Consider the following 16,383-nt stretch of genomic DNA (forward strand, 5'->3'; position numbering starts at 1 on the left):
CCTAAGGGGGCCCCAGAAACGGACGGTAATTGCACAACTTCAAACAGGCGGGGGACAAATGAAATATGGATCATCAGAGATTGCCGAAGAATTTAGCAAATTCTACCAGAAGTTATATGACATCGCCTCATCGGAATCAGTTGATAGGGGGGGTGCTGGCTTCGATGAGGCGATCAATTATATCAAAAAGACAGATATGCCATCGCTGGATGCAGAACAGGCATTGGCATTAGAAGGAAAGATAACAGAAGAGGAACTAAAAACAGCTATCTCTCAGTTAAAACCACACAAGGCCCCAGGTCCAGATGGACTATCACTGTTATACTATCAGCAATTTTTTTCAAATTTAAAGACCCCCCTTTTGGAACATCTAAATTACATCGGGGAGGGAGGGGTCATGCCGACAGATTCTCTGAGAGCTTACATCACATTGATCCAGAAAGAAGGGAAGGACCCCGCGGTGTGCGGGAGTTACCGCCCAATCTCATTATTAAATTTAGACACCAAGTTGTTTTCTAAAATATTGGCAAATCGACTCCTGCCATATATACCACAATTAATACATCTCGACCAGGTCGGCTTTGTCCCTACAAGAGAAGCAAGGGATAACTCTATTCGAACAATAGATTTGATATATAATGTGCGTTTGCGGAGAATCCCGATGATGCTGCTATCAGTTGATGCGGAAAAGGCGTTTGACAGGGTGGCATGGAATTTTATCCGGGCCACCCTGTCACACTTAGGCCTAGGGGAATGGATGATGACGTGTATCCTATCATTGTACTCCGGTCCTACGGCGGCAGTAAGGGCAAATGGTGGGTGCTCAAGTTTTTTCAAGATAAAAAATGGCACTAGACAAGGCTGCCCCCTATCGCCGTTGATTTTTGTCTTGGCGTTAGAACCTTTACTGTGCAAAATCCGTCAAAGTGCAGAAATAGAGGGCGTACAAGTGGGTAGAGGTCAACATAAAGTGGCAGCCTACGCAGATGACCTGCTTTTTTATGTTACAAACCCTGACAGAACAATACCATCAATCCTAAAGGCTATCAGAGAGTATGGGGAAGTATCGTACTTCAAAATAAATGTGTCGAAGTCAGAGGCATTGAATGTGTCTATATTAGGGACTAGATGGAACCATATGAGATCTTCCTTTCCCTTTCAGTGGAATAAGAAATCGGTGGTGTATCTGGGGATTCACATTACAGCAGATCCGAAGGACTTGTTTGAGGCAAATTTCATTCCACTCTTAAAATCTATTAAAGCAGATCTACAAAGATGGCAGACACTATTTTTGTCATGGTTTGGGAGATGCAGCGCAGTGAAAATGAACGTATTACCTAGGTTACTGTATGCTATCCAGGCTGTTCCGATAGCAATCCCGATGACATATTTTGTACAGGCAAGGGCAGTGTTCAGAAATTTTGTGTGGGCCAGAAAATCCCCGCGAATAGGGATGCAGATCTTAACCCTCCCGAAGGTGAGAGGAGGAGTAGGGTTACCGGATCTGTTGCGGTATTATAGAGCAGCGCACCTGACGCGAGTGATGGAATGGCACGGCAGTGGGACCTTTAAACAGTGGGTGCAATTGGAAAGGGAGGCCATGAATACAACAGTGGCCTTAGCCCCATGGACTCCGATATTAAAAAATGATAAAATACATTTACATCCGACGATAGGGGCGACGGTAAGCGAAGCAATTAAAGCACAAAAAAATAGCTCGGTAGCACCAACAATATCACCAATGACCCCCTTAGGGGATAACATAAACTTTCCCCCTGGTAGAACGAATGCTAAAATTATAGGTTTAATTAATGGGGGTAGAGGACGATTGTGTGACATATGGACCCACAGGGAACCACCTACGATGACAGAAATGCTAGCATGGCCCGAAGTAAATTTAGATGCATTCAGTGCCTACCAGGTTAGACATTATTTAAAACAAATGCAGAAGACAGGCTATATCCCACGCCCCCTAACGCCATTTGAGACTTTATGTAGAGCAGAGGAGAGAATACCACATGCACTATCACATATATATGCACTTCTGGGGACATCGCGTGATTCGGAACCACTTAAATTCCTGCAAAAATGGGAAGGAGAATTAGGTATCTCCTTTAATCAGCGACAAATAAATAAAATCTTGAGACTGACTCATAAGGTATCCATAGCTAGTAGATATCAAGAAATCAGTTATAAGGTGTTAGCTAGATGGTACCGTGTTCCAGCAACACTACACAGAATGGATAGGAAACATCAGGATAGGTGCTGGAGATGCGGAGAGGAGGGTGGAACAATGGTGCATATTTTTTGGACGTGCCCAGCAATAAGGAGTTTCTGGGATGAGGTGGCTCGTATAACAGAGAACCTAACCTCGACCAAGGTACGGGATGACCCCGTGCTGTGTTTATTACATGGCACGGGGAGCTCAGTAAAGAATTATAGGAACTCTTTGTTGCCGCACTTATTGAATGCGGCTAAAGCCTGCATACCAGCATTGTGGAGACAAACACAGCCGCCTACTGTGCGGCTATGGGTTGCCAAAATTGGGGAAATTCATAGGATGGAAATGTTAACAGCCGCACGTACATGCAGGGAAGAACGTTGTAGGTTTAGATGGCAGGCATGGTCACAATATACGTGCTCAGAGGAATATTTACGACTGATAAGCTAAATACGGAAATAGGAAGTCCAGGAGACCGGGGACAGAGGAAGGTGGACTGGAGAGAGGGAAGGGGACTAGAGAGTAGAGGAAGGGGCTTTTCCCCGTCTCCTCTATTCCCCCCCCCTTTTTTTTTTTTTTTTCTTTTTTTTTTTTTTTTTTTTTTTTTTTTTTCCATGTCCTTTTCCCCCTGATCCCGCCCCCCTTACGGAGTGTCAGTGGAGGGATCCTTAGAAGCCTGACGTGCGCGTCAGGAGGGACAGTATAGATGGAATACATGAGGATGATATAGAATGATGATTGTAGAGTGGTAAATTGGCTGAGCTTCCCACCCTCTAGGGCGAGGGGGAGGCGGGGGGTTTTTCTTTTTTTTTCTTCTTCTCTTTCATCTGCCCCCCCCTCCCCGTTCTTCTCTCTTTTTTTTTTTTTTTTTTTTTTTTTCCTTGGGGTGTGTATTGTGTTTTTTTTGGCATGAAGTGGGGGGGGGATGTTAAGTAATTTATATGTGTGTTTTTGAATTTGGATGGGGAGGGTAGGGGGGAGTATCATGATGTGGCACATAATAATTATGTCACTTAAGATGGTGCAGGGGGGGGATTACCCCCCCTTTTTTTTTCCTTTTCTCCTTTTTTTTTTTTTTTTTTTTTTTTTTTTTTTTTTTTTTTTTCTCTCACAGAGCACAATAATTTAATAACTCCAGTATATATATATATGCAGGAGGAATACAATGGAAGGAATTGTAACACGATTGGGGTTTTTTTTTTTTTTTTTTTTTTTTTTTTTTTCTTTTTTTTTTTTTTTTTTTTTTTTTTTTTTTTTTCTCACGATGCAAGGTAATTTCCTCAAGATGCGAGGATCATAGAAGTAGTAAATTTTTCATTAATTCACCTTTTTTTTTGGGGTTTTTTTTTTTTTTTTTTTTTTTTTTTTCTTTCTTTTTCTTCTTTTCACGATGCAAGGTAACTTCCTCAAGATGTGAGGATCATAGAAGTAGTAATTTTTTTCATTAACTCACTTTTTTTTTTTTGGGGGTTTTTTTTTTTTTTTTTTTTTTTCTTTTTTAGGGGGGGGTGAGGGTGGGAGGGGGAGGCCAGGAGAGTACTGCTATATGCTTTTGAGAGTATTGTTTGTAGGTTTTGATGTATGTTTGGTGGATTTTATGTAATTAATATGTAATGTATTGAAAAAAACAATAAATGTAAAAATTATAAAAAAAAAAAAAAAAAAAAAAAAAAAGATTGACTATATGACCATGCTGAAGAAGAATAATTAGTTTTAGCTATAAATTCATAAATATTACTCTCTTTTCAATAAGCAAAGTAGCAAGTGAACTATTAGGTAAAGAGCAAGACACTTCTTGTTTAGAAGTTTACTTAATGAATATGTAAAATACCATATTAGTGCACTTATCCTTAGTGGGCTCCCTGAGGTTGTTGTAAATCAAGGAAGATTGCAGTGGAATACAAATAGTCAAAAAATGAAGAATCTGCAGTGCTGAATATATATTATAGTGAGAGTAATACAGTAATGTGCATATATAAATATAATTGCTAAATCAAAAATTACTTTAAAGTCAACAAATAGGGTAAAAAAAGTTTAAAGATGTTATCCACCTTGGATAGTATGCACTTTCAACTGCCTGCAGACTCCATTCCTCTGTAGAGTTCCTAGGCATCCCAAACTTGGGCTGTTTGTTTATGCTTTACCTGTATAGTATCTAGCTATGTTCCCACCCCATCACCTTAAAGTAATGGGCCAGTAGTAGCACATGTGAGGGGACTTGTGTAACTACCATGAAAGCTGTGCATTATTGAGTAGCCTGGCTTTGAGGTGTACAGACGCTGTATACTGAATCAGAGCCAGCATGCAGGCACTTGTTGCCAGTTTTCCAGGGTAAGTAAGGCTTTGTGACATAGCTGCATATATTTTATATTACTTTAATATGTGCTGTTTAAAAAAGACAGTAAGTTTTCTAACGAGGCTGGCCTCTTATATCCCGGGAGCCTCACCACCCTGTTATAGAGGATGTGGTCAGGAGAACTCCTTTCTACATACCTGGTGGGAATTTGTGTATATAATTTCCTGTACTTATTTGACAGGCACTAATCTTAAAAAGAATCCAAAACAGGCTCTATTGGGCGGACCCATCTTAGAGGCTCCACAGTATGTGAGAAGGCTGATCTATTTTGTGCTATTGGCAGCTCGGATTGCGATAGCTAAGTCATGGAAATCTCCCACTATCTTTATTATTATTTGACATGATTAGGACCAAACTCTCCTGGATTATGGTCAATGAGAAAATCTCAGCTATACTCAATAATAAATTACCTCAATTTGAAAAGATTTGGGAGCCCTGAATCCCCTATCTTTCAGGAAATACCCTAAGTCTGTAAGCTTTCCTGGAACTTTAGCAATACCTCTTTATGTGCCTTTAAGATTTTCGAACTTTCACAATGGCCATTTATGTTTGATTATTGCTTTTTTTTACCTGTTTGGAATTATAATGCCTGTAACCTTTAAATTTTCCCAATAAAAATATTGGAATTGAAAAAACATTAAGTTCTTCTTCAAACCTGAATTAACTTTTCCTCAGGGTAAGCTTCATGATCCCCAGATGATGGGAATAATACCAAGAATTGCCAGAGATATCTTCAATCACATCTACTCCATGGACGAAAATCTGGAATTCCATATCAAGGTAAGGTGCAAGTTTGCATTATGGGATTGCATATTCTTTTTCATGCACTTTATTCAGCCTAGGGCCGGCAGAGACAAAGAGCCATAATTTTGCTGTATAGTTTGACCACACATTTTTTTGATCATCAATAGAAATACATTCATCTCATATAAGCCTATTTACATTTAGTAGTCAGTAGTCACCCCTAAAGAGGCTGCTTGAATTTAACATGCTCTCCTGTCTCCCTAATGGTCACGCACCCTGTAGCTGCACCCAAGAACACTTTAACTCACCAGGGACTTCAAGCAGGCTTCTCTTTCTTGATTTGCTCAATTTACATGTGGAGAGAGGATAGGGGAACCGGATAACCAAATACATTAAAATTATCTTAAGCCTTCCACTTACAGAAGCCCTTTAAGGGCAGTCTTTTGTAAAAAGCAACGTTGATGGTGGTTCTAGTTTATCTAGTAGCAGTCTTTCAATGGCTCTAGATTCTGCAAATGTGCCTCCCAATAGAAATTATTCTTTTATTCACTATGACAGTGAATAGGTACCTTCATCTTCATGCAATGTCCAACCAACAGCAGCTTCCTCCAAGTTGTCCTGGACATAGCTCTGCACAGCAGACTCTCCTGAAGATGCTTCAGATGTGCAGCTTTCTTCCTGTTTCCTAATTTTCTGCCATGGGTCAGTTTAGATCATTTAGATTCTTCAGCCTTATGCCACAGGACATCTCTCTTAGACTTTTTAGACTTCTGGCACAAGCCGCTTTAGATTTCTTAGGCCCAGGTTTAGGCCTCCAAGAGAAGAAAACCCTTCTTCATTCTTACCCATCTAGAAGGTTTCTCCAAATATTTCTCTCAGCCCACATCACTGGAAAAAGACCTTCAGTGATTGGCCAAGACAGGCAAAAACTCATAATTCAATACAATATTGCTTCTTACACTAACTACTAGGGACAACTCAACAGCAGCAGACAGAAGTAATCACTGTCCTGAGCTTAGTAGAAACCCAACAAACATAGATATCATAAACGAAGCTTAGACTGGCTACAGCCTAGCTGCAAACATTACATTTAGTTAGGGGCACTTCAATTTAAGACAGGGACCCCCACAAGGATATTGTCAAAAAATTCTGGTCAAGTAAGGAAAATAAAACATTTTATTTTATAAGAGGTGATCCAATACATGTAAATGCAGTTTGTGTGTTAGCATGCATTAGTACAGTGATGGCGAACCTTGGCACCCCAGATGTTTTGGAACTACATTTCCCATGATGCGCAACTTCACTCCAGAGTGCATGAGCATCATGGGAAATGTAGTTCCAAAACATCTGGGATGCCAAGGTTCGCCATCACTGCATTAGTAGGATATTGGAAGAGGTAAATATTGGAGCGTGTATTAATGTTAGTACACAAATGTACATAAACATACATTAAATTCCAATACAATTGGAAAATTTTACAATAAAATGCAATGTCTGCCTTGTTTTTTAACCTTTTTTGTTAATTTTGGAAAAATTCAGAAGTGTTAGCACCTCTGCCAGGTTCCGATTGCTGTTTATGTACCTACTGGGTAGTTCTTTCACAAAGCAAGCAGGACTTATGTATTGCAAAAACTGAGAGTAAATCTGGCTATACATGTTACATTCTTGTTGCACAGTACACCAAGCTTAGATTGATCAGCACAAAAATACAAATACTGTACATAGTTACATAGTTACATAGTTACATAGTAGGTGAGGTTGAATAAAGACAATAGTCCATCCAGTTCAACCTGTGTAGGTGTGTGTGACTGTAATCATCTAACATAGCCCTCAATCTCCTGATCCTTGAGATGTAAGTCTAAGAGTCTTTTGAAAGTCACCATACTACCCGCAGAAACCACCTCTTGTGGTAGACAATTCCACAATCTTGTAGCCCTAACAGTAAAGAACCCCCCACGTTGCCTGAGGTTAAAACGCTTCTCCTCTAATCGCATTGTATGTCCTCGAGTTCTCATGCAATTCCTTCGAATGAACAGCTTTTCTTCTAAGCTGAAATCCCCATTAAGATATTTATAAATTGCTATCATGTCCCCTCTCAGACGTCTTTTCTCCAGGGAAAATAAATCGAGCGATTGCAGCCGCTCTTCATAGGTAAGGTCCTCCAACCCCCTAATCAGTTTAGTTGCCCTTCTCTGGACTTTCTCCAGCTCCAACACATCCCTCCTGAGGACTGGCGACCAGAACTGGACAGAATACTCCAGATGCGGTCGGACCAGAGTTTTATAAAGTGGAAGGATTATAGTCTTATCTCTGGAATACATCCCTTTCTTTATGCATGCTAATATTCTGTTGGCTTTGGAAGCTGCCGCTTGGCATTGCATGCTGTTGCCTAATCTATCATCAACTAAGACTCCCAGATCTTTCTCCATTTTTGATTCCCCCAAGGGTTCCCCTCCTAACGTGTATTGTGTTTTTATGTTTTTGGTCCCCAAGTGCAAAACCTTACACTTCTCCACATTAAACCTCATTTGCCATGTCGTTGCCCACTCCGTAATTTTGTCCAGGTCATTCTGTAGGATATCTGCTTCATGCTGTGCAGTTATTGCCCTGGCCAATTTTGTGTCATCTGCAAAAACTGATAACGAACTACTGATCCCTTCCTCAATGCTGTTTATGAATAAATTGAACAAGGTTGGTCCCAGGACTGAGCCCTGGGGCACCCCGCTTACTACCTCAGACCAGTCTGAGTATGCGCTGTTTATTACTACCCTTTGGACACGGCCTTTTAGCCAATTCCGTATCCAAGAGCAAACCCTGCTGTCGATACCTGCAGACCTTATTTTATAAATTAAGCGCTTGTGGGGAACTGTATCAAACGCCTTAGCGAAATCCAAGTACACCACATCCACTGGTCTCCCCCTATCTAGCTCACAGCTCACTTCCTCGTAGAATGCTAAGAGATTGGTTTGACAAGATCGCCCATTTGTAAACCCGTGCTGGTTACTACTGATGATGTTGTTGTCTTTAGCATACTCTACGAATACTCTACTGTACCTTAAATTAATATGTAAGAAAAATTATTCTTTTGTTACAGTACAATAAAGCTGGCCATACGCTGTTTGTTTTTTTTCTCCAACTGAGGTGGATAGAGGAATGGCTTCCCTAAACATTGTATTCTGACAGCAGGACCATCTGCTGTCAGAATACACTAATCAGTGGCTGCAGTCGCTGGAGCAAAGTTTTCCAACCTGTCCCTTCGACAGAAGTCGATCAAATGATAGCTGTCTATTAAACACATTGTATCATATATCAGCCCACCAATTTCTGTACAGTTCTAAACTTTACTTATTGTACACTCAAATTGTAATGTGGTAAGCAGAGCCTGTTGGTTTACATTAATAACTGTACAGATAAACTTTATTGGTTACATGTTCTGGAAGTAACAACCTCATGCTCACTATGCTGGTCCTTATATTAGTGTAAGTATAACAAACTCACAGATTTCATACTGCATGGCACACTTTTCAAGGTAGTAGAGTCTGATAAATTGTTGTATTTTCGGTTTAGCATTAGTAGTTTACTGATTACTTCCTTTATTTTACTGGTTGCCTTGACCTAAGTAATTTTTGAGGTAAAGGGTAACTCCACTTTTGTGGGGGGAAAAAATAAAAAATAAAGACAAAATAATATAGTGTCTACAGATGCAACACAAGTCATATTGTGATTGAATGTTATTAAAAAATTACTTTTCCTTTTCAATCTGCAGCCCTTGTAATTTTCTGAAAATGCAATGCTTTATGGCTACCTAGAGGTGTTCTGTAAACAGAATGTGTACAGAATGCCCCCCAGAAACATAATTTCCTGCTTGTGTGATTGGCTCACTGTTTTTCCCAGAAGTCTGCACTAAGATGAAAGTCAGATTTCAGGCATCCTCTGCAACAAAAATGTCATTTTTGGTGAGATACCCCCAAGCAGGCCCAGCAGCTTTCCTCATTAGAGCCTCCAGCTGCTGCAGCTGACTGATAATTATGAAACCACTCTCATTAGGTCCACTCACCACAGGGGCACAGAGGAACAAACAGTGATTTCCTCAGAATAACAAAAGTAGGAATCTGCAACATAGTTTGTTAAAATCCTTGCAATGTACATAGATCACCCAGAGGGGAATGTTTTTTTCTTAACAAAAGTGAAGTTATGCTTTATACGATATAAAGAGTTTTAATGGGATGTTTTTGAGACTATCAGACCAAGTAATTACATTTTTTTTAATTGTCTTGTTTTTTCAGGTTTCTTATTTTGAGATCTACCTGGATAAAATTAGAGATTTGCTAGATGGTAAGTGATTCATACCTGGAAAGTTTGCAAGCACACATAAAAAGTCCTTAGGTTGCAGGCTGGCAGTACAGTAAGAGTCGCTACAATGATGGCGCTAATCAATAAGAGGATATGGTACAAAAGAATATATGAAACGTTTTATGGGTAAGGGGTATGGGTCATTTTGGGGGCTTATTCTCGGAATTGGCCTTCAAATTTAGGGGTCTATTTATAATTGTTTCCACATAAAATCAAAATAGCTTTCACCCAAGTTTCACAAACTTTTCTAATTGGATTTAATTTGAAATTGTTGGAATTCTGGGTGAAAACTGCGTAAATCTTGTGTGAAAACATATATAAAAAGACACCTAAGAAAAAAAAGAGAAAACAAATTACCGGAATGTTGCTAAACTGTTAAAGGTTTTTGTACTAATATTATCTGTGGCCTTTTAATCTCATTTGTCAGCCACCAGCTCTCTGCTCTGCCTCTCCAGCGCTCACTGAAGTGCTGGGCTGGGGAGGCGAAGAAAGCGTCTGACTTAGTCTCTCAGCATTGTGGACAGGCATCTTTGTGGTCAGCATTATTATTGGGAGCCCTGCAGAGTCTGGAGCAGCTCTGTGACGTCAGCTGATCGTAAAACCTAGAGCGGTCCAGTGACATCAGTCATCAGCTGACAACGGGCTTCAGGCCATTGTTGGTTGAATCCGAGTCATAGGAGTGCAGAACTAAGTGCGCTCCTGTGACTCACAAGACAAATATGGCCAAAAGAGCTTTGGCCTTACTTCTCCTTTAAGGATGAGAAGTATAACACATTGGGGAAGGATTACGGATGATATCAGTGCTTTTTGCTTTTATGAAACACATTTCCCTTTCCGTCTCTTGTCAGCCTAAGGCTATGAGCACACATAGACATCTTTTGATCTGCCTGTCTGCTTTCTGACAATTAAACAGGAAATAGGACACAGGAATATTGCAGAATAGGACAACATTTTAGGATCTTTTGATGTGAGTTGGACAAGGATGGATTTTCTATTAGCCGAAAGGGAAAAAAGGAAAAACATACTGGGTGGGATTTACTAATGCAAATGAACAAGAGCAGGTATTAATTATTATGGTATTCTTGCATTGTGGGCCCTTATATCTGTGCACGTAGCAATGGTAATCTGTGAACCTATATAACTGATTGTATGTACACTTATAATTAATGTGTATTGTCAAACATTCAAATAACTCGGTTTTTGTGCCTTCTGTTCTCAGATTGGTCTTTTCAAAGGTTTTCCAACAAAAACAACATTAACATGACTGCAATAACATGCAAAACTACATGTAAAATAAAAATGTGTACACTATGCTGTCATAGGAAAAAGGGTAGCAAATGTACAGCTATTTAATATTGGAACTTCAGTTTCATATGCCAGCATATAAAGTCTTGAACCTCCCTTGTACACATAAGCAGTATAATACACCTCTCTGTATGGCTCACTGAAGTTTTTCACAAATACGTTTTGTTTTGTAAACTCCTTTAATAAAACCACGCACTTTGATTTTATTTTATTTCTACATGTTATGCACTATTAACATGTTTTAGGCATGCAATGGCTTTGCCAGCAAATATTTGGATGCCAAAGCATACATTACATAGTAAACTATATTTTTTATTAAGATTGAGGCACATACAGTTTACTGTAGCCTTTGGAGGTCATGTGCACACGCATCACTTCACTGCTGTTAAATCTGTGGTGATGTTCATCCAAACCAATAGGAAATCAGCTGAATCACCCGCAGGCTGTCTGTGTCTGGTCCAGATGAACTCTGTTTAGCAATTTGGCCCTGCAACTGTCAGTTCTGGCTTGTAACCCCCCTGAGACACCCCAAGTTTTTCCTATGCTTTCATATGTTTCCTTATGATTGTAGGGGCAATAGATTGACAAGTTTAAAGCAGGGAGGTGGGTGGAAAAGGAGTTTGGGGAAATGTTACAGACCAGTAAACTACATTATACAGCTGTAACCTCTACAAATATTAAAAAATTATCCATTCCCTCCCTCCACTGATCCCTCCATTGTAATGAGTTCTTGGATTTTTCATTCATTTCATTTACATATTAAAGCAATATTCTCTTACCAAATTTTAAAATGAAGAATTAAAAAGCATAGAGAGAGTACAGCCTACCTGCTGTATGCTTCAGTTTTCATCTAGACATTGCTTTAGCATGACAAGCCCACTTCCTTTTCTGTCTGTATTTTGGTGATCCTGGAACACAACTGCTTGTGATGCTGGGATGCATACCTTGCTGCCTCCCATGCTTATAATGGTTGATGTAAAACATACCAGTACTACTAAGTTTCTCACAGCCACTAAAGAGGTTTATCTCTGCCTTAAAAGTCTAAATGTTATTTGTGATGCTTTTTGGCAAACAGACAGTAGGCTACACAGCACAGGGTTCAAGAAATACATTTCTTCTGCCATCCTAAATATCCTGTACAGGGGTGTGTTTTTGTGGATCACTCCAGGTAAAGTGTTACTAAACCTACAACAGTAAAATCAGTGTGTGTATATGCAGTAAAGCATGCTTGTTATACTCACTGTGGAACCTAAGGGGGTTAATCCTCTGCATTGTGTAAAAAGGCTGTTTGATCCTGTCTCCTCTGATCCTCTCCTTCTTCCACTGATTCCAATAAAAATCCTGATATTTACAGAACCAGGGGACAGGCTGCACATGCTTAGTTTGGTGTGTATTGCTAGAGAGTTTTTTTTTCTTGGGAGAGTGAATGTGATTAGCACAAGGCCAATCAGTACTGTTCAGACAGAGGGTCAGGGGTCCTGCATCTTGATAGGACAATTGCGGGGGATTGAAAACTCCTCCTACAAGCTTCAACCACTCAAAGAATTCACAAGGCTGCTATATACTGCTGATGAGAAAAGGTATTTAGCAGTTTATATTTACTAAAATAATTGCATTTCCATGTTCTGTGTACTGTGGGAGACCAGATATAGTGAATGCAGAGTCCTGGGTTTAGTAACACTTTAAGGTGACTTAAACTCCCTAGCGGTATGATTATGTCAGGAATTATGTACCAAAAGCGGTACAATTTTTTGCATGGAAATTTGGCGTTATGTATTGAAGGCCTACAATTCTTAGTAAATACTTACTTAAAACTTACCAAAACAAGACTCTAGTAGACATCCCAGATGTGATAAATTTGAAACACAAACACATGAATTATAATTGAATCAATAATATAATTTTATTCAATAATGCAATGAAAAATAATGAAATTTGTCAAACAAAGAAATTCAATACACATCCTGAGTGTGAAACAGTTTGAAGCATGGAACTAGACAAAGTCTGACATTGCAATCAGGACAATAGTACCTTGTTTCCTTTCTGACTTTTTTTCCATTGCCATCCTTCTTGGAACAGCAAACGACGCACATCCTGGTAGGCGCTACTTTCTTGCAGTTGGCGGTACAAAGTCTACAAAATGACGGCCTGTCAGGCGTTCTGGATTGCCAACTTCAACAGCGCGTCGTCCGGGTCTGTTAGCAGATACTGATGGCATCGGGTGGTTGACAAAAATCTGCTCAGCCACCTTCCAGATAAAGTCAGAATGAACAAGAGGTATGCTAGTGTTTGCTTTATAAAGGATATAGGCGTTCCAAAGGCATTGGTCAAGGAGATGCCTGAAAAAAATTTTTGTAATACTTTTTCTGTTGCTTCCGCATCGCCGGGTAAAATGTCATTGCCTGATCGGCTCGGGCGACACCTCCCATTGTGTGATTATAGTCGATCACGACATGCGGCTTCAGCACATCTGTTCCGTTTTTTGTGCGAACCATGGCAGTGGAGGTGCTGTGCAGGGTGCTCATGAGACACACATCCTTTTTGTCTTGCCACCGCATTGCCATCATTTTACCCTTTTGAAAGGCAACCATCTCTCCTTTTTTTAGTTTTTTCCTGCTAAACATTGATGGCATGTCACGCAAAACCTCAAAGAAGTTCCGGAGAGGTGTAAAAATTGTCCGTTGTCACGCAATATCCAATGGGTCCAGCAGTGAAAGGACAGAGGATGTGGCCATCCCATAGCCGCTGTACCTGGGATTGAACTTGGTACCTTTCCCGGTGTAAATGATAGCATTCCAGATATATCCGGTGGATGATTCACAGAGCATATAAAATTTGATGCCAAACCGCGCTCTTTTGGATGCAATAAATTGCATCCAGCTCAGGCGTCCCTTGTAGGCCATCAGACTTTCGTCCACACTGACATCCCTTTCTGGCACATAGGTCCGCTGGAAGTTGGTGACAATCATTTGGCACACCTCCCAGATTTTTTTGAGTTTGGGCGCAGGATGCGTGGCCTCATCAAACTCTTCGTTGTTGGCGAAGTGTAAATTCTTCATTATGAGTGAAAAATTATATTCGGACATCACTGTGCCAAAAAATGGAGTGGCCAGCATCTTATTGGTGGTCCAATACCATTTCTGAAGCGGTTTTCCCACCACCCCCTGAAGGATGATGAGTCCCAGAAACTCCCAGATGTCCTCTTTACTGACCGGTTCCCATTTTCTGGATCTGGAAAATCTGGCACGCAGTGTAGCGGATTGCTGCTCATGGTAGCGGTTGGTTTCTGTGATGATTTTTAGAATTACCTCCTCAGTAAGAAAAAATTTCAGGTACGCCAGAGGGTTTCTCACTCTCCACATCAACCTTCATCCTAGGAGATCCAGTGAATCGGAATCTTGGGGGCGCTGCCTGGTCCGCATCGCTGTTTAGAGGGCACCAAGTGCGCACATCGCTTAGGTCAGGTGCGGGATCATCGGCATTGTCACTTTCTGGATCAGTGTCGGTGTCAGAGTCAGATGGCAAATCTCCCCACGACTCACTGTCGCTCTGTTCTGCGAGCAGCTCCGTGTCGCTGCCGCAGTCGCTCAGCTGATCCAAAAGCGCATATATTGGACAGCGCTTTTTTGATGCCATTTTCAAACGATTTTATTTGTCACAAATGACAATGGCAAGGGGCACTGAAAGGGCACTGTGTCTTTTACCAAAGTGATACAGTGTAATCCTCTCAGATTACATTGTATCACCTCCTTTTTATGTGTTTTTGTTGGTGCAACTTTTGAATTTCCCTCCCAGTTCCGCTCCCATGCAGCATTGCTGCTGCAGGAAACGGAACCAGGAAGTCATCAGACCGACGGACGAGTGGCGGGGATCTCGGCGGCGATCACAGCAATGGGAGATCATCGCTGGATCGCCAGCAGAAGGTAAGGAACCCCGCTGCAGGCTCTGCACATCCACCCCGAGCGTGACTCGGGGATACTGATAGTAGCATGAAAAATCCACCCCGAGTCACGCTCGGGGATACCGCTAAGGGGGTTAAGGAGGTTGTAAACCCTGGTGGGAAAAAACCTGTAAGACAAAGGCATAATGAGCTAGTATGCATCGCATGCTAGCTCATTATGAATTACTTACCTAGAATGAAGCTGTCTCAGCGGAGCCCGCACACCACTGAGACGGCTGACATCTTCCCTGGTGTTTCTTCTGTTTCGCCTGACACCCGCAATCGTTCCCCGCTGAGAGAGAAGAACGGTCAGCTGCTGTAAACACCTGCTGACCGTTCTTCTCCCTGGCATGATCATAGAGCCCATGTGATCCTACTATATAGGATCACATGTCGTTATGGTCATTTCAGAAGCCACGCCCCCCCATAGTTAGAATCACTGCCCTAGGCTCACATTTAACTGCTTGATCACCCACAGAGTTAACCCCTTCCCTGCCAATGGCATTATTACAGTAACAGTGCATAGTTTAAGCATTGATTACTGTAACACCAAAAGTGACAAAAATGTCAGTTAGGGGTCCGATCTGTCCACCACAATTTTGCAGTCCAGCAAAAAATCGCAGATTGCCGCCATTACTAGTAAAAAAAAAAAAACAATAAAAATGACATAAAGTTAGTAAACTTTTGCGCAAACCAATCAAAATACGCTTATTGCGATTTTTTTCACCAAAAATATGTAAAAGAAAACAAGTTGGCCTAAAATGTTAAAAAAAATTTTTTCCAAAATTGTCGCTTTTTTTGTTTATAGCGCAAAAAATAGAAATCGCACAGGTAATCAAATGCCACCAAAAGAAAGCTCTATTTGTGGGAAAAAAGGACATCAGTTGTATTTGGGTACAGCTTGCACGTCCGCGCAATTGTCCATTAAAGTAACGCAGTGCCGAATCGCAAAATAGGGCCTGGTCAGGAAGGGGACGAATCCTTCCAGTCTTAAAGTGGTTTAGAACGTTGGATCCTATTGCAGCAGGTTGTTGCTTGTCTGGATCTATTCTCCAGCACTGTGTATCAGTCAGATCATAAATATGTTTATAGGCTGGTACACAGCTGCCAGCAAATGACCTAACTGCATAATCATGGCGCTGATATTTATTATGTGACATGGTAAAGTCTATGTAAATGAGCAATTAGCTTATTATACATTAACTGAAATCTGCTAATCTCTGAAATGTTACACTGATGAAATTAGAGCTTTTATTACAGATAATAACGCGTCACCTGCTTCAGGCTGTTAAGATTTGCTGTTAAAGGGATTTTCTATTTTTTTTTAAATATATACATAAATGGTATTTGCAAATAGGATATATGGTATTTTTCTATGATAGTGGCCCCACTGCTGCTGATCCATATAAAGCTCCTCTAGCACATTTATAAAAATGTCTGCTTCATAAAGGTAGTCTTTGGTTG

General features: G+C 40.7%; 1 protein-coding gene across 3 annotated transcripts in view; it reads left to right on the forward strand.

Annotated features, from left to right (window-relative positions):
* KIF5A (kinesin family member 5A) overlaps nucleotides 1-16,383 on the forward strand; it is a 250,881-nt gene that overhangs the window by 94,469 nt on the left and 140,029 nt on the right. For all 3 annotated transcript variants that reach the window (XM_082246229.1, XM_082246231.1, XM_082246230.1), the window contains exons 4-5: nucleotides 5,253-5,357; nucleotides 9,608-9,656. In XM_082246229.1, coding sequence (XP_082102355.1) covers nucleotides 5,253-5,357; nucleotides 9,608-9,656 — 154 coding nt within the window. The remainder of the gene's footprint in view (nucleotides 1-5,252; nucleotides 5,358-9,607; nucleotides 9,657-16,383) is intronic.

This window comes from Pelophylax lessonae (genome assembly GCF_965119305.1).
Source record: "Pelophylax lessonae genome assembly, chromosome: 2".
In the NCBI taxonomy this organism is placed as follows: Eukaryota; Metazoa; Chordata; class Amphibia; order Anura; family Ranidae; genus Pelophylax; species Pelophylax lessonae.